This window comes from Urtica dioica, chromosome 3 (genome assembly GCF_054948205.1).
Source record: "Urtica dioica subsp. dioica isolate 48M chromosome 3, U.dioica_male_clone48M_v1_H2, whole genome shotgun sequence".
In the NCBI taxonomy this organism is placed as follows: domain Eukaryota; kingdom Viridiplantae; phylum Streptophyta; class Magnoliopsida; order Rosales; family Urticaceae; genus Urtica; species Urtica dioica.
This window is the reverse complement of record NC_142758.1, coordinates 22,353,699-22,377,372: the sequence shown is the minus strand read 5'-3', so window position 1 is coordinate 22,377,372 and position 23,674 is coordinate 22,353,699. Positions and strand designations below refer to the sequence as shown.

The window sequence follows — 23,674 nt, the reverse complement described above, 5'->3', positions numbered from 1 at the left end:
TGTTTCGACTAGCATCGGGATGGATTAGGCATGAAAGACTACTCACATCTTCTTTGAGTCAAGTGAGAGTTTGTTGTCAATGGTGCGCACAAAGACTCTTGCTTATGTACATTTAATGTAATAAAGTCTCACGAAGACTCTTGCTTGTAACTGTTGAATTATTTTTAAAAGTTGAAACGTTCATTCATTCTTCCTTGTCTGTTTGAAGCTTTATGATAAATTATAGTCTTTAGTCCTTAAACAAACCTAACAACATATGAAGAGACAAATGTAGATTTGCATGAACAAACTCTGCATGGTTTGCTTAAAACAATATATTCGCAATCTAAGGATCAAAGGACTATTGATCTTAGTACGATTGTTAGGAGAATATATGATGTCTGGTTATGGGGCATATAGAGTTGAAGACACTATAGTTCTTCTAGGTATCTTCTGAAGGTACTGAATTGACCAGTGCACGTCTAGAGACAAAATAAGAAAAAACCATTTAACCTCTTATGTCTCGAAGTCACTACGTATGAATTGCATCATGCTTACCTCAATCCTGAAATGAGACATGTCATTTCATAGCTTACGTATTCTCATTTGAGAAAGTCAAAGTTCGAACTCTTTATGTGATTATGAACATGACCTATTGGTGAAGTACTAAGTTGTGAAGATGTCATGAGTAACTTTGTGAAGATCTCATAGTATGAAATTCATGTACAAGATTGCTGAAATGCAATGTATATCACCTAATGCTTTGTTCCTTGGAATGTGAATAAATGAACTGGCCATTGTCCAAATTGAGTCATGACCCTTCTTAGCACTTCGTCAATACATTGTTTCTAATTTATTCACAAGCGACAAAGGAGTTGAGGAAATAACAGCTAGAAGGGTAAAATGGTAATTTTGTAATTCCCATCTAGCCGATGATTTTCATGGAGGGTAAACATAGATAATATTCAGTGGATCCACTCATCACAATTAAGTTGAATTCTTCAGTAAAAAATAAATTCATTTGAACCGAGAGATTCTGAGTGTCAACTCTTTAGTGGAGTCAGTTGACATTAAGCTAAACTTGGAAAAGGTTTGTGAACTTTTTGAGTCCAAGTATATTAGCTCAATCTTTGTTCATTTGGATCCATGAGGTCACTGTCACAAGTAATTTCGAGTAGGATTAGTTAAAATAGAATCTAAGCCAAAACAAGAACTAGAAAAGTTTTACGAAAATTGTCTAAATGGAATTTTTGTCTTTTTGGACATAGGATGAAATGAATGTCAATAAAAAATGTTTTTTGACATTGTCATATGATGACAATAATTGTATCACACGCCCATGTTAGTGTAATTGGGCCTTGAGGATTAATTTCATTTCATGGAATTTTCCTTGAAAATTCTTGATGGATTTTTCTTATGTTGTCATGAACAAATGAAGAAACATCTAGAAGCCCATTGCACGTCCAAAATAGATAGAGAAATGAGTTTATTTTGTGCATTGTATGAATATACTTGCCAAAAGAATAAGAGGAATCAAATTTCCTCTATGAGGAAAGTGTCATGGGCGGCCAACCAAGGTAGAGCGAAATAGGAAACAAATCCAAGGGATTCTAGAAGCTTGCCTTGGACATGTGGAATGAGGAAGGAGAGCAAATATTTGCTCATGAATACGTGATATTCTATGGAAAAGAGGAAACTACCTTTTGAATGTAATCCTTCTCCTATAAATAGAGCCCTCATTCTCATTGTTTCTCATCCCATAATTTTGAGCTCTCTCTCTCTAGAAAGCCGCTCCCCCTCTCTCTCTCTGTAGTTGCTCGGTTTTGTTTTGGCACCTAGGTTAACATTTGACCTAGCGTTTTATTTTAGCTCTTCGACTCTAAGACTTGTTCTTGAGTCCTCGTTTTTAAAAGTGCCCACACACTAAATCCTTCTTTTCTCAAGTGATTCATGTGATAGAAACTTTTGTGGTTACTCGAATTCCAGAAGAACGAAGAAAGGCGAGCTACGTGGGGAGACGAGCGATTCAACCTCCACAATCTTCTCAACGATCAAGATACGTAAAAGTTAGTAAACGAGTAACTGCTCTTCAATAGTTTTAATTTAAAATAACATGTGCTTTCTCTTTGTCAAGGCTAGTAAAAATTATTTTTACTTGTTCAAAGAAATTTTTAAATTTCGTCGCTTGAAGAAGCGTTAAAATTTTCTTAATCCTAGATCTATTCGAACAGGAAAGCCTTATCTAAAGTCATATATGTGGAACAGAAGTGAAGGTTGATCACATAGTAGGAGCATTCTGCACTTGTAGTAAGTGTACGACCCGGACATACCTTGCTTGTAGATGTGTCGTTTAAGGACCGTTATGACACACTAGCCAGGGTTACAAATGATGGTCATAGTGACGCTTTATCTTAATCCTAAAGTGATCATGGTCTTTTAGGTCGTGTTACCGGGTTCACTGATTCATCACGTTAAAGGCCAATGAAGGTTGAATAAATGGATGTTTTGTGAACTCGGGACATGATTGTAGAAGAAAGTGGTTTACAGATACGGAATCCAGCCTTCCCTGAAAGAAGGTTAACGTTCTCTCACCTAAGGGTTGATTCCAGAACCGATTGATTGTGCATACTTCAGAAGTTGGCTTACGTTCGGTTGAATCTTTCGCTGGGGAAGCAACGATGTTTAGGGCTTATATGTAACGAGAAAGGTATAACGGAACAAATTGACATATCTCGATACTGGCAGAACTTGGAGGGTCATGATCACGTACTGACCAAATCCGTGGACACTCGTTACGATGAGTAAATGTAATTCTAGTATTAAAGGACAGTTCAGTCGTAGCTTACACGGTGGAGTATTGACTAAGATTAGACGAATCGATCGAAAACGATAAATGACTTTTTTCGTCTTTTTGATCGGATTTGTTAAGCTTTTACTACTACGTCCATCGTCCCCGATTCGGTTTCGACAAAGGCGGATAAGAACGTTAATATAATAGCATGTGTTATTATTATAATCTCACTTGCTGTGATAGTGATTGACATCATTAAATTCCAAAAAAGGTATTTTGGGAATTAAACAAATATATATAATAAAGCTATTTATTTATTTCTAGATCAAGTAAATAAACTTATTATTTATTGTTGGACAAGTAAATAAGTGTTTAATGGGCTTAAATCTATTGGGCCTTGTAAAAACAAAAAAAAAATCGCATGCCCCCTCATGATGTTGGACGTTTTTTGCACTTGTGTGGTAACCAATATTTTTTTTCTGTTTTTCTGTTCCTAAAATATAGGAGAATAAATAGGAGATATATTTTCCTATATTCTCTCATAATATTTAGGCTAAATATTATGAGGATATTTAGGGGAATATCTAGGAGAATATAATTTCCTAGATTTTCTCAACATAAAATATTTTATATTGTTGTATAAAATAAAATCGTAGATATTGATCTGATGGATGAGAGGAAAAATAGGATTCACTTGTTGAGATCGAAGAGTTTAAATTTAATCCACTAGTGTGAACACAATAAAAGGAAATAATATCTTTTAGAATATTATGGAATATTCTATAAAGATACCTTTTAAACTGCTATAAATAGAGGGCTGATGTGAAGCAAAATTAAACCTAGCCAAATAGCTAAAAGTGCCTACACCTTCTCCCTTGTGGCCGTGAGCTTCTTGCTTCTTCTTCCCCTCGGAATTGATTCGATTCCATTTTTAGAAATAAGAGAGAAAGATCGGAAACACCCCGTTTCCAGATCTAATGAGATATAACGAAGCCCACTCTTTTGTCTTATCTTCCTCGGAGATTACGTTTCGGAAGATTTTGGTGTCATCACATCGAGTCCTTGAAGGAGGAGTCCTTGACGCTTGTACGTTCAAGACGAAGACGGATTGTGAAAGCTTTCAGTTCGTGAGCCTAAAACTGTAAGTTTTCTTAAACTCGTCTTTTATATGATATGGTTGCTTGATGAAGTTTCTTATGATTAATTAATTAAGTAATCTAGATCTTGTTTAATATCCATGTTAATAATTAGCTCTTGTTAGCGTAATTATTCTTTTCCGTATTTAATTGGTTATTTAAGGCCCTTGTTTAATTAGCTCTTGTTTAAATGGTTAGCGTAATTATTCTTTTCCATGTTAATAATTAGCTCTTGTTTAATTGGTTAGCGTAATTATTCTTTTCCGTATTTAATTGGGCCTTAATCATTAAATTTTTTTTTTGACAATTATGGAAAAATAAATAATCTTTGATATTGATTTATTTTTCACTTGAGACATAGAATGTGCTCAACAAGAATCCATGAACTAATGTGATTGAGTTCATCAAGTTAGATTTATAAGAATCAATTAGGATACGATCAATCCGAATCAAAACCATATATGTTTTGTCATGCTTGTTTAATTAATTGCTTTGCCATGTATGATATATATTGAAAAATTGTTTTGTGGGTTATCATGGGGTTTCATTTATTATATGTAACTTATTTATTATGATTAGGATAGTTTTTAATAAATGAGTGGAATGGATCGAATAAGCTTTGTCACCAAGCCGATAAGAGGCTAAGCTTGGGGGTTAATAAAAGACTATGTCTTCCCTCCTCGCTGGAAGCTTTTTCTGTGGAGGAATGTTATTAGGATAATCAAGACTAGATGTCACGATACTCCTATTCATTAAGCTATATCGAAACTTAATTGTTTTTAAGGCTAGCTTAGAAACACTTGAGTTTTTAATATGATTAGATAATTCGAGTGGATCACCTAGATGAAAGTGAATGCTAGGAGATAAAAAAAAATAATACTGAAAGTATATTGAGTCGTAGACCTCCAACATTGCCACAACACTGTGAGGATGAAAGATCCCTGCTTGATCGACGGTCTTTTAGACATGGTGATCGGCTCCTAAGGACAGACTTTTCTGATTCCAATAACAAGGTTGTGTCTCTAGCGATAGGTGGGGGATTTGAGTTCGGCATTTAATGGCTAAGTCAGTGCATTCAGGTGATACTTTTTCTGCTGAAATGTTGGGTTGACTCATGCGTGAATCCAACCAGTGGTTGCTCATGTGGTCGAAGATTCCTAATTAATTGGTAGTTAGTGAACATAATTATGATGTGTCATGAACTACGATTGTTCACTAATCTGAGATGGTTCTCGATTTTCACTAGGTGCACTCCGTTACGCCACCATAGTGGGACGGACTGTGGCTATTGGTGGATTACCTTAGAATATAAAACTGGGTTCTTTTCTTTAGTATTTTATCCCGTGCTTGATTGCATTATGTTTTTATTTTCCTAAATCTTATTGATAGCTTGTTTCTTTTCATATTGCTAATATATATATGCTTTTATATTTTAGTAATCATGTCGAACCCTATTATTGCTCTGCTCGTCGAAAGACGTCCTGACTGGTGAGAACTTCCCGAAATGGAAGTCTAACCTGAATATTGTGCTGGTGAGTGAAAGCATTCGCTTTATCCTCACTGAAGAGAGACCTCCTTTTCCAACATCAAATTCATCCCGCTCACAGAAGGATGATTTTGACAGATGGACTGTGGCTAACAACAAAGCCATAGCCTACATGCTCGCAAGCATATCTGATCCGTTGCGAACAAAGTTGGAAGGTAAGGAGACTGCTGTGGAGATCATTGACTCGCTGGAGGAAATGTTTGGGACGCAAAGCGAGCAAGCCCGTATTGAACTCACCCGTTAGTGCACTAGCACTAGGATGATTGCGGGAACTCCTGTGAGGGATCATGTCATGAAAATGACTAATTAATTCACAGAAGCTGAACTCCATGGGGCTTTGCTGGATGAGGTCACTCACGTGGGAATTATCCTGAATTCCCTTTCGAGTGATTTCATACCGTTCACGTCGAAGTATATCATGAATAAGTTGACGTATGGACTGCCTCAACTATTCAATGAGTTACAGACTTTCGAGTCTATCACTCGTCAAGGAAATAACAAAGGATTAGCTCTGTATGCAGACAAAATTTATTCGCCGAAATCTAAGAAGAACATGTCTTCTGGAGCTGGGTCATCAAAGGTACATCCTAGTACTTCGAAGGGGAAAGCTCCCGCTAACAAGGTAAGGAGAAACTTCAAGAGAAGTGAAAAAGGAAAAGAGAAGAAGCGTGAAATGGTGGGCAAATACCACCACTGTAACACTGAAGCCATTGGAAGTGGAACTATCCTTTGTACATAGCCGAGCTTAAAAAGAACAAGAATGAAAAGAACAAGAAGAATGCTGGTAATGTACCGAAAAATTCCTGATATTCTAAAATTGTTTTTGAGGATAATTATGCAAGAGCATACTTCTATTCTTGTTGCAGAATAGATCTAGAGGAACACGATGGAGTTGGTGAGCTTGCTGAGCAATGTCGGATTCAAGCCCGAATTATTGAGAAGCTCATGCTCCAGCTCAAGATCTAAAATTTTCCGCTAGTTTTATTACTTTCATTTTTGGATTTATTTTTGAACATAAGAGTTGTGTCACAAATAATCCGAGGTTTACTGGACTGTAGTCTTTTATGACTATTCCAGATAGGATGAATATTTTCTTTCTTTATGTTTTATTACATTATTTATGAACATATGAATGTGACATTAAATATTTCTCTACTCATAAATGAATTGCCTTAAATTGCCTTTATGATATTTGAACATGCATAAATATTTAAGCCTTAATTAAATATAGAATATGAAGGACCGTGTTTCCATTCATTAACTATATAGGTGTCCAATATTGTATTATCCGAGTTAATAATCTCTGTTAGAATTTTAATTAGCTTTTATTTCTTTATTAAAATTGCTATTATAAATATGTTTTATGAAATAATAAGAACTATTTAGAACTCTGGTAGTGTCTAAATAATTATCTCATATCGACAAATGATTTGTGTGATTAAGAGATAATAAGATAACACAACTTTAAAGTTATTGTTGATGATACATTGAGTGAGTGGGAGGATCTTTATAAGAACCTAAGAACCTAGACACTCTAGTTCAATAACTAAGTGGGAGCTTCCTTGAATGGAACCTAGTCACTAGAATTGATTAAGTGGGAGCATCCTTTATTGGATCCTAGTCACTAGAATTATATTATTGAGTGGGAGCATCCTTTAAATGATTCTAGCCATGACTGTTCTTTGAATTTAATGGGAGCATCTTTATAAGAATCTCGCAATTATTGAACAATATAATGAAAGCAATGTCCTTCACAAGACTGATATCATCACTTATGATGGAATCCTTTGATATGGATTAATATTGCTATCATGACAATAATATGAATGAAAGTGTAATTAATTATTGAGTTGCCATAAATAATCAATTAATAAGTGAGAGCATCTTTAATTAGAATCTTGCCGCTATTGAACGAATTTAAAATAGCTTAATCCTTCACAGGATTTTATGCATCATTTATGATGAGATTCTTAAATGAATCTAATAAGCTATTAAATCGTACAATAAATGGAAGTATGCATTACTTGCCATTAAGTAGAAAGCATCCATTAATGGATCCTTGTCTTTAATCATCAACATAATCTTTCATTAAATGAAAGTATTGATCTTTAATAATGAAGATCAAGCTAACTTGTTTTAAGTCAATAAACCCTTATTTAGTAGATCAACCTGTCAAGCTATTAGCTTGAATGTGTTCGAACAAGAGGATTGGTACATAAGGGATTGAGCCCTTGAGAAGAGACATTGGCAACAATGTTGCTCTTCTCTCTGATACCACGAACCAGTTCAGTTGGGATCTTATTTAAAATAAGATGAACTGTCCTTTGAGGAACATGTTCTGTTGACTTTGGACCTAAGTAGTTAGATACTACTATCTTTAAAAACGAACAAATAATCATGATGACTCTTGGATTTTTGTTATAATCGATATTCTTGGAATGATCGATATGTGTTATTATTATACGCGTGTCATTGAGAAAGTTATTACCGTTTTGTAATAGACTTAATGATGACACGATTGGCTGAACTAAAACAATTTCTGAAATTTGAGGTTTAGAAATGACAAGCTCGTTCCATAAATATCTCAAACATACTTATTGTGATAAGGTATGAGCTCAAAGTTGAGGCTAAGGACGTTGTCCATAAGTGGACTATAAATTAGCCATTTTGACAATGTCAAATTTCCGAGAATACTAATGAGTGTTTTAAAACACTGTATTATTCTAGAAATAGTGAGATACTTAATTATTTAATTGTAAATCCTTAAAGTCATGTGTATTGAATATGACTTGACCAACAAGGATGCACAATAAATAGCTAAGTAATGGAAGAAGTCAATAAAGTTCTTATTGAAACACATTTAATCACACTATGGTTAGTGGTGATGAGATCTGAGAATGCAACGGTGCAAATTGTTGAAGGCACCAATAGATGTACACCAATGAACAGGGTAACTTCGTATATTTAGATATGAAGTCTAGTGATAGTCTGAAACATGCAAAGTGTTAGAATGTTCTGAAGTAAATTGATTTACTAAGAACAAAATGACTTGACCTTAAGAGGTAAGTCAAGAATACTTGCATGTTAGCATGGACTGTGGATATATATATTTGGTATATAAGTCGAAAAGATATAACTTGTGGAGTATGATAAAATTGAGAATCCATAGAAATCTCTCCTGGGTCAAAACTTTTGAAACTATCTTTACGATGGTTACGAATAAATTGGCTCATGGTAACTTATCTTCTCTGATCAAAGTGGGAGATTGTTAGGAATATTGCCCACTAGAAGATGATGATTACTAAATAAGATAAGAAGTTACTTTATTAGCATCATATGATTAGTGTGTTGAGGTCTGATAACATTCAAAATTAATAACAACTATCATCCATAGTCTCCGTATCAAACTGAATCGCATGCTGGGCATCCAAGACCGGGCGGTGAGCTAAAACTTGGTCGATGACTGATATGTGCCTAGAAAGCCTTATCTAAAATCATATATGTGGAACACAAGTGAAGGTTGTTCACTTAGTGGGAGCATTCTGCACTTGTGGTAAGTGTACGACCCGGACAGACCTTGCATGTAGATGTGTCGTTTAAGGACCGTTACGACACACTAGCCAGGGTCACAAATGATGGTCACAGTGACCTTTGATCTTAATCCTGAAGTGATCATGGATTTCTAGGTCGTGTTACCGGGTTCTTTGATTCATCACATTAAAGGCCAATGAAGGTTGAATAAATGGATGTTTTGGAAACTCGGGACATGATTGTAGAAGAAAGTGGTTTATAGATACGGAATCCAGCCTTCCTGAAAGAAGGTTAATGTTCTCTCACCTAAGGGTTAATTCCACAACCGATTGATTGTGCACACTTCCGAAGTTGGCTTACGTTCAGTTCAATATTTCGTTGGGGAATCAACGATGCTTAGGGCTTATATGTAACGAGAAAGGTATAACGGAACAAATTGACCTATCTCGATACGGGAAAAATCTGGAGGGTCATGATCACGTACTGACTAAATCAGTGGACACTCGTTACGATGAGTAAATGTAATTCTAGTATTCAAGGAGAGTTCCGTCTTAGCTTACACGGTGGAGTATTGACTAAGATTAGACGAATCGATCGAAAAAGAGAAATGACTTTTTTCGTCTTTTTTATTGGATTTGTTAAGCTTCTACTATTAGGTGCATCGTCCTTGATTCGGCTTCAATAAAGGCGGATAAGAACGTTAATATAATAGTATGTATTATTATTATAATCTCACTTGCTGTAATACTAATAGAGATCATTAAATTCCATAAAGGGTATTTTGGGAGTTAAATAAATATTTATAGTAAATCTGTTTATTTATTGCTAGATCAAGTAAATAAATTTATTATTTATTGTTGGACAAGTAAATAAGTGTTTAATGGGCTTAAATCTATTGTTCCTAAAATATAGGAGAATAAATAGGAGATATATTTTCCCATATTCTCTCGTAATATTTAGGCTAAATAATAGGAGGATATTTATTCGAATATCTAGAAGAATATAATTTCCTAGATTTTATCAAAAGAAAATATTTTATACTGTTGTATAAAATAAAATCCTACATATTGATCTGATGGATGAGAGGAAAAATAGGATTCACTTGTTGAGATCCAAGGGCTAAGATTTAATCCACTAGTGTGAACACAATAAAATGATATAATATCTTTTATAATATTCGGGAATATTCTATAAAGATACCTATTAATCTGCTATAAATAGAGGGCTGATGTTAAGCAAAATTAAACCTAGCCAAACAGCTAAAAATGCCCACAACTTCTCCCTTGTGGCCGTGAGCTTCTTTCTTCTTCTTCCCCTCGGAATTGCTTCAATTCCATTCTTAGAAATAAGAGAGAAAGATCGGAAACACCCCGTTTCCAGATCTAGTGAGATATAACAAAGCCCGCTCTTTTGTCTTATATTCCTCGGAGATTACGTTTTGAAAGGCTTTGGTGTGATCACATCGAGTCCTTAAAGGAAGAGGTCCAGATCTGATCGTGTGGAGGCTTGTACGTTCAAGACGAAGACGGATTGTGAAAGCTTTCAGTTCGTGAGCCTAAAACTGTAAGTTTTCTTAAACTCATCTTTTATATGATATGGTTGCTTGATGAAGTTTCTTATATTAATTAATTAAGTAATATAGATCTTGTATAATAACCATGTCAATAATTAGCTCTTGTTAGCATAATTATTCTTTTCCGCATTTAATTGGTTATTTGAGGTGCATTAATCACCAACACAAAGTTATCGAGGAAAGGTGGCAGAAATTTCTGTACATCGTTGTACACCTCCCCTTCTTATTCAAGATGCCTTGGGGAAATAGAAGTTGGGTGGAGACGTATTCCAGCCTCTCGGTGAACCTAAGGCATAGACGTTGGAGAAGAAGTTTAAGGAAAAACTGGACGTGGCTCAGAAAAAAGCCAAGTACACATTGACGGGTAATCTTCACACCCTTCATTACTGGGCGTACAAGGCTATCCCAGAGATCGGGATGAGGTTCAGGTCGAAACAAGGGATTCGTGTGCCCAAGATGCAATCGTGGTCGACTAATGTCGTCATCATGGCCAAAGACATCGAGGCCGTCCTGAATAAGAAAGCAGTAACTTTTTTATTTAACTTTTATTAAATGTATATTACATTATTTTTGAATATTAATAATTGTTCTTTGTTTTGTAGGTGGGTGTTCTTCAGATGCTGAGACCAAGGGCAGCATAAAAAGAATTTTTCACTCTCCTCGAGACGCAGACGAGGAAATGTCTGTATCCCATAGACGTCGAGGGAGAAGACGCGACAGAGCCGCGGGATATCGAGGAAGAAATAGATCGAGTCACAACTGTCGCAGATGAGGCCGATGTCATCTTTGGAGACTCCAAAGACGAACACGTGTCAGACACTCCACGTCTTCCTCTTGGTAGTCCGGCTACTCCCGCAATGGGATCGAGGCCCACACCGACCATTCCCACAGTGGGATCGAGGCCCACACCGACCCCTCACACCATCATTCCCGAGCCCTTTGTCCTAACACGTGAAATGTGGGAAGAAATGCGAGCCTCACAAGAAGAAATGCTGCAATCACAAGGGATGGTCTTACACGCTCTTAACACGAACGGGCGTAGAATCGCGCGAATCAGACGAGACCGGATTAGATTTAATTCAAGTTATGTTTAAGTTTAAATTTCATTTTAGAGTTAACTTTAAATTTAATTTAACGTTTTAGAGTTAAGTTTAAATTTCATTTAAGAGTTAACTTTAAATTTAATTTAACGTTTTAGAGTTAAGTTTAAATTTCATTTAACGTTTTAGAGTGAAATATCTAAAACGTTTTAGAGTTAAAGGATTAGAAATGGTATCAGAGCCAATCCCTTCTTCAAAAACCTCCGAAAGTACAATTCAAAAAAGTCACTATTCAAAAACCACTATTCATTGATTATTCAAAGTCTTTGAAGTTTAAAGATTGATTCTCTCGGAGAATTTTGTAAGTTTTCTACTTATATTATTTAAGGTTTTATTTTATGTTGAGAAGTTGTGTTGGTAAGCCAGAATTGTGTTGGTCAGCCGTTTTTAGCCAAGATAGGCGTTTAGGTGGTCCCACAGGTGTTCCCTCATCCCTCTTAATTAAACCAAAATCCTTTAAACAATATGAATAGAATCCTCAAAATCTTCGAGTCCACCAATCCTTCTACTTCAAATGACTTTGCTGAACCTAGTGAAGAAGATACCAATAGTACAGAAATAAATATAGCTCAAATAAAAAATCATTTATAAAATTGGAGCATCCCTAAAACAGATATTAAGACTATTTATCAAATTGGAACTTTCAACTTTAGACAAGATTATTCAATCAAGCAAACAGAGCATATTATTGCTTTGAATCATGAGCATGAAACATTGCATTTATTATCTCATTCTGCTTTAAATAATCATAAAAAGACTTACAAATATTTGCATGTAGGTATGGTTCAAGTTGCTATTAAACCATTATTTAGAATAGGTCTAGATATTCCAGTATTCATGTGTTTACGAGATGCACGGCATCTAAATTTTAATAATTCCCTTTTAGCTATGATGGAATCAAATCTTGCTAATGGACCAGTTTATTTTAATTGTTATCCAAACTTTTCTATTTCTCTATTTGATTCAAATATTCTTGATACTCTGACTCTAAATATTAAATAAAAAAACATGAACTTTGCTCCTAATTCCAGATCTATAGCTGTCATTTATCGAGTTTATTACAAAGTTATGACTAATACTCTTAATCCAAGATCCAAACATAGTTTAACTAGAAATGAAACCATAATTTTTGAAGCCAATACTAAACATTCAAAAATTGGTAGTCCTAAAATTTTAAAATGGAATGAATTTAGTCAAGCAGGATCATGGGAACTGTCTGACATATGACAGCCAAGAATCCAAGAACTCACAGAATCCTCTTCAACAATCCTCGAGCAGACAGACGGATCTGTTAAAAGTATTTTTGAATCAAATCATGATAACGAGCCAAAGATTACTAGAACACCTTTGGTAAGTTCTGCTCCTTCTAGACAATCTGTTTATATTCCACGAAAAACAACCTAGTCTTACTAGAAGTTTATCTATACCTCTTAGGATAGAAACACAAATCAGAAATGTAAATTTCAATTCTAATATACCACAACCTATGTATAACGAAATAAGAACTAGTTCTCCAGAATCTATATCTCCAACTAGATCTCAAATGGAAGCCTATGGAAGTATTAATACGATTACTTCAGAATTCCAAATAGACAAAGAATTACTAAAAAAGGATTATTTTGATCCTTCAAATGATATAAAAATAGACTGGTTTCTAAATAATTTCGAAAGCAGTAAAAGAATAGAAATTAGAGAAACTTGAAATTCAAATTTAAGAAACCTTAAAATGAATATCCCTTTCTTTATTTGGTTTTCTCATTACAGTAAAATATACAACGTAGACTACCCGTTTGATCATTTAAATGTTAATACCAATATTACAAAAAATTGGAAAACCTTAGATAATACGGAAATAGTAGATATTCATTCTCCTCTAGAAGGCATAACTTTTACCGTTAATAATACAATTGTTATAGCTACTCCTTTTAAATCCTTTACTCAAAATAATACAGAAGATACTAAGCAATCGACGAAGAGAGACTTAAAAAATATACAGTGTCAAAATAATTTTACAAATCAAATTATGTCAACCATAGCCAATCAACTAACCCGGGTTGAGGACACAGTCAACATGAAGGCTGTACCTTCTTCCTCTTTTCCCCAGGGAAGGAGTACCCAACCTTTATTCAAACCTTTCGAATTTCCTAAAACATTGCAACCAAAGCTTTCAAAGCTTTCTAATGACTATTTTTTAGAACAAATACAACAAAAACTAGATAAACAAACTCTAGGAGAATCCAGTCCTAGTCAACAAATAAATGTTTTAAACCAAAAATCAGAATCAGATAATGAAAATGAAAATGAAAACTACAGTCACGATGATTCTTTAGACAAAATTGACTCTATAGGACAGCAATTCCAATAATTATTTAATGATAATCCCAATATAAACAAAATAAAACATGATAGAACATTCACTAGAAAACCACATACAAGAAATTATTACCATTGACCTATTCCTCCTGATATTCAATATGAAGAAAGATCTCAAAGTCTACAAGCCAAATATGATGGTGAGTCCATTTATGAATGGAATATAGATGGACTAAGTGAATACTTAATCCTAGGAACTCTTCAAGAAATGACCATGGCAGCTTGTGCCGATAAATCAAAAATTAATAATGATCCAACCGTAGCTAATGTTTTAATTTCTGGCTTTACGTGCCAACTTAAAGGATGGTAGGATTATTACATTTCACCAGAAAATAAGACTCAGATACTTACAGCAAAGAAGAATGTCGTAAAATTAGAAAATGGTACTAATGTTCAGACCCAAGAAGATGATGTAGTCAATACACTCATCGTTGCTATTATGAAAAGTTTTGTAGGAGACCCTTTTCACTTTCAAGCTAGAGCCTCTAAAACCTTAATCAATCTTAATTGCCCAACCTTGAGAGATTTTAGGTGGTACAAAGATGTTTTCCTTACTAAAGTCTACACAAGAAGCGATAGTAATCTTTCCTTTTGGAAAGAGAGATTTATAGCAGGCCTACCAAAATTATTCGCTGATAAGGTTAGTGTTATCGGCCCGACGAGATCCGACGACGCGATCGGCCTTTCGGGCAGCCGGACAAGCTCGCCCGGCCAATGGCTGGCCCAATTCACTCGGCCATTGGCCGGCCCAGGGCTTTCACTCGGCCAATGGCCGAGTGAGACTCACCCGACCAATGGCCGGCCCAGGTTCACTCGGCCATTGGCCGGCCCAAGCAGCTCACTCGGCCAGTGGCCGAGTGAATCTTGTCCGGCCTAGGTGCTTCACTCGGCCGAGGGCTGAGTGAGTTTCGTCCGGCCCCAGCAGTTCACTCGGCCAATGGCCGAGTGAATCTCATCCGGCCCAAGTGTCTCACTCGGCCGAGGGCCGAGTCAACCTCATCCGGCCGAAGCAGTTCACTCGGGCAATGGCCGAAGGAATCCTATCCGGCCCAAGTAGTTCACTCGGCCAATGGCCGAGTGAATCTCATCCGGCCCACACATTTCACTCGGCCAATGGTCGAGTGAACCTCATCCGGCCCCAAGCTTCTCGCTCGGCCATTGGCCGATCCAGTCTCACTCGGCCAATGGCCGACTCAACTTCACTCGGCCAAGGGGCCTTCAAAACGTCCCTTGGTCGCCTATAAATACGAGGCTCGACTCTTCGAGACAGGTAATCCGAATTTGAGTACTGAAACGCTGCTGAACTCATAACTCACTCGTTTCTCTCAAGTCTCGGCTCTCTAAACACCTAACGTCCTTTACCCACCTCAATCCTACTAATGTTAAGCGTCGGAGAGGTAAACAGAGGCACCCCCTCTGTTTCCCCTTTGTAGTTCACGCTTTCTTTCCCGCTTTTCAGGTGTTGAGACGAGATAGGCATCATCAACAGCTAAGGGAAGACTTGATATACCAAGTCCGACACCCTTGAGCCCGAACGCGATCACTTGGTCCGGCCTTGGGTCGAACCGTTACGGGCTCCTAAATCGTTGTCCAAAAACGAGAGACAACATTTTCGCGCTAGAAGGAGGGGACCTCCCGACCTTGGCGACGCTCTGCCTTCCAATCCCTTTTCTTGTCACCTCTACGACTCTCGAGAGATGAGTCAAATTCCCTCTATCTCCACAGGCACTTGAGCGACGGGCTTGAGATACGGCCTCCAAAGCCTCGCGCATCGTCTAGGAGGGCAATCTCGTGATAACGAGCGCCAGCCCCAAGACCCGGCGAATGACCCCGAGGCCGCGCTCCGAGAGGACACGGCTCGAAGGCTCGCCGAGCTTGTAGACCGCCCCGGCGTCGGCGGCACGCTTATCGCTGACCTTCTCGGCTACGACGTCGAGGATAGATCCGCCCGAGGCGACTTCGACCCCGACTATGTGGGAGAGTCAAGAACCGACGAGGCAACACCTAGCGTCGCCCAGTCATGGTCCGAAAGGACGAATGGCCCCTGGCCGGACCGTCACACCCTGCACGGCAACACGCACAGTCACACTCCCGAGGACTTGCCCCCTCGGTTTCAAGAGGCGGCCGGACACGGCCCCTCACCGGGGAGAGAGCTGTCCTCGGGGACGATGGGGCCGATAGCCGAAGCGCTCGCCGGACGATCCGGCCAAGGGCGACCTCGCCCCGCCAAGCGCCGAGTGTAGACCTGAGAGAGCGCCTAACGACGCAGAGAAACTCCCGAGGGGAGGATCTCTGCCAGAGGCTCAACTCCCGGAGGGACGCACTCCCCGCCACTACTCTCGGCCGACCTCAGACCAATGCCGGGGACCAAGCATCCAACGAGCGTCAACAGGCGACTCCCGCGGTACCGGCGGTCAGCCCAGCTAACAGGCTCGACATGGTAACGATGATCCAGAGCCTCGAGAACTAGATCATCGAAATGAGGGAATTGTGGAGACAAAGACCTTATGGAGGGATCGAGGAGTCATACTCTCCCTTCGCCGCTCAAATCCTCGCGTAGCCCATATCCAGCACTACGAGACATGGATGACAATGCAGGGACAGTCGGACGCCACCCTGTGTCAAGCCTTCAGCCTGACCCTCACGGGGTAGGGATTTGAGTGGTTCCAGAGTCTAAGACCGGGGAGCATCTCGTCCTTTCGGGCCTTGCGAGAGGCCTTCCTTGCTTGTTTCGCCCCTCTCGTGGCACAAAAGAAGCCAAAAACCTACCTCCTGTCTATCCGGCAGGGGAGAGACGAGACCTTGAGACAATACCTCGCTCGCTTCACCGACGAATCTCACAAGGTCGAAGGGTTCGACGACAAGGACGCCATCACTGCGATCACCGAGGGAGCGAGCTCGCACGAGCGACTTCCTCAAATCTATTGTTGGAAAGGTCCCGCGGGACATGGCAGAGCTCATGTCGAGAGCCCGCACCTACATCGGAATTGAGGACTACCTCGAGGGCCGAGACGACCGGAAGTCAGGGGGCAAAGCGGTCGCCGTCGCCATGATCAGGACGGAGATCGTCCCGACTCTCGAAAGAGGAGGAACAAGGGAGGCCAGGCCCTTAACGGTCGCTCCCTCCCTGGGCCGAGACCCTCACATGTCGATAGCTTCCAAAAGTTTTCGGCATTCATCCCCATGAACACTCCACAAGAGCGAATCCTGGCTCTGCACTGTGACAAGCTAGGAAGCCCCGCTCCTCTCACGAAGGATCCCGCGAAACGGGACCGAAGTAAATTATGTTAATACCACCAAGACCATGGGCATCTGACGTCCGAATGTTACCAGCTCAAACGTCAGATCGAATCCCTCATTCAAGATGGGAAGTTGAAGGAATACGTCCTTAGAACAATCGGGACGGCCGCGGCAAAAGGAGAACGCCCGCGGCAAGAAAGGAATGGTCCGGCGACGGTAACCGTTACAGATCGGACGGCGAACCGAGAACCAGAGAGCTCACAAATGCACGTCATGGGCTCAATCATGGGCGGCCCGGAGTTCGGGGGCTCGAGCACGCAAAGAAAGAAGTATGTGCGAGAAGTCTCCCAAGGGAAGATAGCGCACTACATCAACCACACGTACGAGGCTCCCCCTCCGGCCCCGTTCGAGTCCTTGTTCTTCACCAGCCAAGAGGCGGTGCGAGTGCTTCACCCGCACAATGACGCGATAGTCGTCTCAGCCCCGGTCGCCTACAATCTTGTCCGGAGAATCCTGATCGACAACGGCAGCTCTGCCGACATCATCTTCAAATCGGCATTGGATAGGATGAAGTTGATCGGGCTAAGACCGACCCCGATCTCGACCTCACTCTTCGGCTTCTCCGGGGAGAGGGTCATGACGGTGGGCACCATCGACCTCCCGGTCACATTCGGGACACCGGGGGGATCGAGGTCACCCACATCGTGTCGTTCCTGATTGTGGACCAGCCCTCGGCATACAACATCATTATAGGCCACCCGACTCTTAATCGGTTGAAGGCCATAACGTCCACCTACCACCTGATGTTGAAGTTCCGGACCGAGAAGGGGATCGCCATAATGTTGGGAGACCAATCAATGGCAAGGATGTGCTATATCTAGGGTGTGGACGGTAAGGCGAAAGGGAAGATGGTGAGCACCGTTTTCCATCTCGGAGACAAATTCCTGTGCAAGATCGAGGAAGGGGGCACCTTCGGAGAGTTGGACCAGAGGGACGATGTCGAGCGTCGGAAGGTGGAGACACCGGATGACCTCATTCCCGTCGTGTTGGACGACGCCAAACCTGACCAAGTAGTCAAGATAAGCGCCCAACTCCCATCCGAGATCCAGCTTGAACTCGCCGCCTTCCTCCGAGAGTTCAAAGACATCTTCGCGTTGACACACGCCGATATGCCGGGGATCGACCCCGAAATAATGGTCCACCGTCTCAACGATGACAAGAGGGTGACCGAGCGCGTCCAACCAAGACGGGCGTTCAGCGAAGAGAGGTACCAGGCCATTGGTGAAAAAGTTGACAAACTTCTCGCAGCCAACTTCATCAGGGAGGCGGAGCACCCCAAGTGGGTGTCCAATGTCATCATGGTAAAGAAGCCAAACGGGAAGTGGCGAATTTGTATCGATTATAAAGACCTCAACAAGGCCTGCCCGAAAGATAGCTTCCCTCTACCGAGAATCGAGCAACTTGTGGATGCCATGGTGGGCCATGAGCTTCTAAGTTTCATGGACGCCTACTCGGGCTACAATCAGATCCGCATGCACGAGCCGGATTAGATCAAGACTACCGTTGTTACGAACCGCGGGCTCTATTGCTACAAGGTCATGCCCTATGGCCTAAAAAACGCAGGTGCAACATATCAGAGGTTGGTAAACCGAATGTTCGCCAAACAGATTGGAAAAACAATGGAGGTCGACGTGGACGACATGTTAGTAAAAAGCCTCAAAGCCCACAACCACGTCCGAGATCTCAAGGAGATGTTCGCAATCCTTCGGCGCTATAAGATGAAGCTCAATCCTAACAAGTGCGCCTTCGGGGTTGAGTCTGGAAAATTCCTAGGCTACGTGGTGAGCCGCCGCGGGATCGAGGCTAATCCCGATAAGATTAAGGCGATCTTAGAGATGAGGTCGCCGCAAAAAGTCAAAGAAGTGCAGAGTCTAACAGGAAGAATCGCTGCCCTGACGCGATTCGTCTCCAAAGCCACCGACAGGTGCCAGCCATTCTTCAAAGCGTTGAAGAAACCGAAGGGTTCGTGTGGACGAAGGAGTGTGAGGAGGCATTCCGCGAAATGAAAACCTACTTTAGTTATCCTCCGTTCCTTGAGCAGCCAAACGACGGATAGACCTTGTATGTCTACCTCGCAACTTCTGATAGGGCTGTGAGCGCGGTTCTAGTGCGCAAAGAAAACAAGGTTCAATGGCCGGTCTATTACGTGAGCAAGGCGCTCCTCGACGCCGAAACTCGATACCCAGAAATCGAGAGATTGTCCCTCGCCCTCGTCATGAACGCGAGAAAACTTCGCCCTTACTTCCAAGCGCATCCAATCGTGGTGCGCACGGGACATCCCATCGAGAAGGCCTTACAAAAGGGGACCTCGTCTCGGATGGCCATATTGTCCCAGGAGCTGGGCGAGTATGGGGTCGAGTTTCAACCGAGAACCGCTATCAAAGGCCAAGCCCTCACCGATTTTGTGGCCAAATTCACAAACGCGCCCTCAACAGGCGAGGGCAACGAGGACATCGAGAACGAGGAAGACAAGGAGAACGACCACAACGGGTCGTTGAAGAAGAGGACCATTGACCCGATAAGGCCGGTCTGGGACTTACACGTGGACGGCGCATCAAATGCCCGGGGGGCTGGCGCCGACGTCGTGCTCACAAATCCTGATAGAGAAAAACTGAGATACGCCCTGCGATTTGAGTTCAAGGCGTCCGACAACGAGGCAGAGTACGAGGCTCTGATCGTTGGCTTGGAGTTGGCGAACAAGCTAGGAGTCCAAATCCTGCGCATACACTTTGACTCACAGTTGATTGTGAACCAGGTTAAAGGCGACTATGCAGCCAGAGAGCCGAACATGGTTGCGTATCTGTTGAAGACCCAGAAAAATCTGGAGGCCCTATCGTGGTTCGAGATAGTCCAGGTTCCCCGAGAGGCGAACATTGACACCTACGCCCTAGCGCGCCTTGCGTCCGGGATAGACGAAGAGGGAGAAGGCAACGTCGCAATAGAAGTACTAACTCGGCCCTACGTCTCGAGAAGCGACGTAAAGGTGGTTGACGAAACTCTGCCCCCCTCATGGATGACGCCACTCGTGGAGTACCTCAAGCGAGGAGTCGTCTCGGAAGACAAAGAAGAGGCTAAAAAGCTGAGAAGCTTGGCGCCGAAATACACTATGAGGGAAGACAACCTATTCAAGAGAGGATACTCCATGCCTCTTCTCCGATGCTTGACCGAGGTCGAGGCAAAGAAAGCGCTCTGCGATGTGCACGAAAGGGTGTGCGGAAACCACACCGCCGGACAATCTTTGGCCCTGAAGCTGCTAAGGCTCGGATACTTTTGGCCTACCTTGAAAAAGGATTCCCACAAATGGGCCAAAAGGTGCGACAAATGCGAAAGGTTTGCCCACGTCCTGCGCCAAGCGCCGGTCCCGCTGTGCCCGATCGTCGTACCCCGACCCTTCGCGAAGTGGGGAATCGACCTCATTGGTGAATTACCCGTGGCCACGAGACAATACAAGCATGCCATCGTGGCTCTCGATTACTTCAAAAAATGGGTAGAGGCCGAACCGCTAGCAAAGATCACGGAAGCGGACTCGACTAGCTTCATCTGGAAGAACATTGTTTGACGCTTCGGGATCCCCGCATTGATTGTGACCGACAACGGAAAGCAATTCGATAATGCGCGCCTCTGGGACATATGCGAACAGTTGGGCATCGGCAAGACTTTCTCCTATCCCCGTCATCCTCAAGCCAATGGTCAAGTCGAGGCGGTTAAGAAGACCATCAAAGAAAACCTGAAGAAGAAGCTGGAAGAAAGAAAGGGGGCGTGGGCCGAAGAGCTCCCCATGGTCCTCTGGGCATACCGGACCACCGCGCGGAACGCAACTGGCGAAACCCCTTTCGCGCTGGCATTCGGCATCGAGGCCATGGTACCCGTCGAGACCAAGCTGCCAACCTTTCGCATCGAAGAGTACGAAGAAGCCGCCAACAACGAAGCAATTAGGCTCGAGCTGGACCTCATAGAGGAGAAGAGGGCGGACGCACTCACTCGCCTTGCTGCACAAAAGAGGAGGGTCGAGAAGTACTACAATTCCAAGGTCAAGCTGCGGAAATTCGCCGACGGGAGCCTCGTCCTCGGGAGGGTGTTCCAAAACACCAAAGTACAGGGAGCGGGAGTCCTGGGCCCCACCTGGGAAGGACCGTATCGCGTACGCCGAGCCATACACAACGGCACGTACGAGCTCAAAAACCTAGAAGGGCTCGTGGTCACTCACCCGTGGAACGCGAAACACCTACGGCAATACTACCAATAGAAGCCCGCTCCCGATTTCTTTATGTTTTATTGTTTTCATCTTATTTCCGGTTTTAGTGAAAGACAATTTTAAGTTTAAGCAAGGCCCAGGGTTTGAGAATGTAATTTTTAACTATTTTTGACATGGTAATCGGCTTACATTTCACCTCGAAACCTTTATCCTATAGTGTTATAATTTCTAGTCTCCTCTATGAGAACACAAGAAACTCGGGGGGCTAACAACTAATAGGTAACAGGCACGCATTTTTTGCGCGACGCCCTCGCACGATTCAACGCTTCGCGCACCGAAAGGTAGCGAAACGTCAACGGGTCGGATCCGCGCACCAGACCTCTGACCCTACACATCTTTCGCGCGACGCTCTCGCACGATTCCAAGCCTCGCACGCCGATAGGTAGCGGGGCGTCTGTTGGAATTGATCTAGGGTTTAAGAAAAAGATTAACGCTTCGGTAAGCGGCGGACTTTTAACAATTTTCTTTTAACTAGTAAAACGATTTTAATAACCTAGAAAAAGAGCAAGCACATGTAAATAAAAACTAATATGAGCATTAAAGATTACTAACCTTTTAGAAGCTTGAACGTTGAGAAGTTTATGGAAAAGGTTGCAACCTTCGTCTCCCCTCACAGTACGTCTCTCTTCCTTCCTCGGCAACTCGAGCAACAACGAAAGTTTCTATCACTAAATCACTCGAGAGAAAAAGGAATTAGTGTGTGGGAACTTTTAAACACTACGACTTAAGAATAAGTCTTAAAGTCGAAGAGCTAAAACACTAGGTCAAATAAGGACCTAGGTGCCAAAACAAAAAACGAAATTGAATAGAAAGAGAGAGAGAGGAGTCGGCCAAGTCTAGAGAGAGAAGCTCTCAAATCTCTAAAACTTGAATGAATGAAATGTGTGGAATGGGGCTCCTATTTATAGGAGAGGTCTCACCTTCAATAAGGTAGTTTCCTCTTCTATAGAATATCACATATTCATGAGTCAATTTCCCTTTTCCTTCATAGAGTCACACGGCCAAGACTTGCCAAGCAAGTCCTTGTATTTGTTTCCTCTTTTATTTGCTTCTCCCTTGACCCTTATGGCCGAATTTCCCTTATGCCATGCATAGGAAATTTGTTTCCTCTTTTTCTTTTGGCAAGTATCTTGACACATTTATGCACAAAATATTCTCTCTTTCCCTTTGGGTAGTAGGCGCCCAACATGCTCTAGAAAGGCCTTCTAGAAGCTTTTCCATTTGTTCATGACAACATGAAAAAGGCGCATTAAGAATTTTCAATAAAATTCTTATAAAATGAAATTAATCCACAAGGCCCAATAAAATTAATTTTGGCCAAGTGATACATGTCATTAAATGACCTTGTCAAAAAATTTATTAGCATTCATTTCATCCTATGTCTCAAAAGACAAAAATAACCTATTGACAATTTTCGTAAAACTTGTCTCGTTCTTGTTTTGACTTAGCTTCTAAATGAACAAAGCTTGAGCTAAACAGTTGGACTCAAAAGTTCACAAAACTTTTCCAAGTTTAGCTTAATGTCAACTGACTCCACTAAAGAGTTGACACTGAAAATCTCTCGGTTCAAATGAATTTATTTTCTACTCAATAATTCAACAAAATTATGATGAGCGGATCCACTGAATATTATCTATGTTTACCCTTCATGACTATGATCTGCTAGTCGGGATTTACTAAATTACCATTTTACCCTTCTAGCTGTTATTTCCTCAACTCCTTTGTCGCTTGCGAATAAGTTAGAAACAATGTATTAACGAGGAGCTAACAAGTCACATTGTTTCATCCAAAAGAGTCAAGACTCAATTTGGACACTTGCCAGTTCATTTATTCACACTCCAAGGAACAAAGCATGAGGTGATATACATTGCATTTCAGCAATCTTGTACATGAATTCCATATCTATGAGAACTTCACAAACTTACTCATGACATCTTCACAACTTACTACTTCACCAATAGGTACTATTCGGAATCACATAGTGAGTCCGAACTCTGACTTTCTCAAATGAGAATACATAAGCTGTGAAATGGCATGTCTCATTTCAGGATTAAGGTAAGCATCCAAATCTACATTTGTCTCTTCGTAAG

General features: G+C 41.3%; 1 protein-coding gene across 1 annotated transcript; it reads left to right on the top strand.

The window, feature by feature from the left end:
- The first annotated feature begins 19,544 nt into the window (after positions 1-19,544).
- LOC149402488 (uncharacterized) lies at positions 19,545-21,575 on the top strand. The gene is made up of 5 exons (XM_089608400.1): positions 19,545-19,856; positions 20,085-20,183; positions 20,619-20,882; positions 20,970-21,257; positions 21,429-21,575. Exons 1-5 carry the CDS (start codon positions 19,545-19,547, stop codon positions 21,573-21,575), a joined length of 1,110 nt encoding a protein of 369 aa, XP_089464526.1.
- Positions 21,576-23,674: the final 2,099 nt, after the last annotated feature.